Source organism: Elephantulus edwardii, unplaced genomic scaffold (assembly GCF_000299155.1).
Source record: "Elephantulus edwardii isolate Elephantulus edwardi_28Jun2011 unplaced genomic scaffold, EleEdw1.0 scaffold01350, whole genome shotgun sequence".
NCBI lineage: Eukaryota > Metazoa > Chordata > Mammalia > Macroscelidea > Macroscelididae > Elephantulus > Elephantulus edwardii.
The window spans coordinates 10,729-11,473 of NW_006401100.1; the positions used below are offsets into that span (position 1 = coordinate 10,729).

At 40.1% G+C, this 745-nt stretch overlaps 1 protein-coding gene across 1 annotated transcript in view; it reads right to left on the reverse strand.

Annotated features, from left to right (window-relative positions):
* Window positions 1-715, reverse strand: part of LOC102868671 (eukaryotic translation initiation factor 5B-like) — an 11,263-nt gene extending 10,548 nt beyond the window's left edge. Inside the window, exons 1-2 of the mRNA XM_006903456.1 lie at window positions 620-715; window positions 298-485 (exon numbers count right to left, since the gene is read on the reverse strand). Coding sequence (XP_006903518.1) covers window positions 298-485; window positions 620-715 — 284 coding nt within the window. The remainder of the gene's footprint in view (window positions 1-297; window positions 486-619) is intronic.
* Window positions 716-745: the final 30 nt, after the last annotated feature.

The following is a 745-nucleotide window of genomic DNA, read 5'->3' on the forward strand; positions in this document are numbered from 1 at the left end:
TGTAGTATTTTGCTTTGTCATTCCGAGCTGCCTTTTGGAATTTTCTGTTCAGCTCTTTAGTATCTTGAATTCTTCCTTGTGCTTTGGCTTCTCACAAAAAACCAACATGTAATTCAAGTTTTATGAAAGGGATAAGGCAGTACTTTTGCACATCTTCACTGTAACAATCTCTTCTGTATGATAGTATCAAAACCAAAATGAAGCAAGAGAGGAACATGTGTGGTGTGTGTTCTGTCAAGCCTGTTAATTTTCTCAGTGAGGAAGTTATCTGAAAGGAATTCCACCCACTGCACCAACCCACAACGCTCGTCACCTGAGCTTACCTTCACTCGTAACTCCTTCATAGGTGGAGGTAAAAGGAGGCCTCGAATCTGAGTTACAATGGGCCCTTCTACTCCAGGAACAATGATTGTATCTCCTTCCTTCAAACGCCCATTGATCAATATTACATCTATGGTGGTGCCCATTCCTGGGAGAGCTTTAACCTAAGAAAATTTATTGCAAAGGGAATAAAATACATGATACAATAAATCATATGCACCAAGCAAAAAGCCTTCTGTTTTTGGCTTTGTTTTGTTTTTTGCCAAAAAAAAAAGGGAATGGTAAACTGAATCATTACCTCCATCACCTGTGCTCGCAACTCTTCACACTGTGCAAGTCTCTTGCTCAACATAGTCTGAGTTAATTCGACAAGAAGGTATATGAGACTTCCCATTCCATCACCAGTATGTGCAGAGGTAGGTAC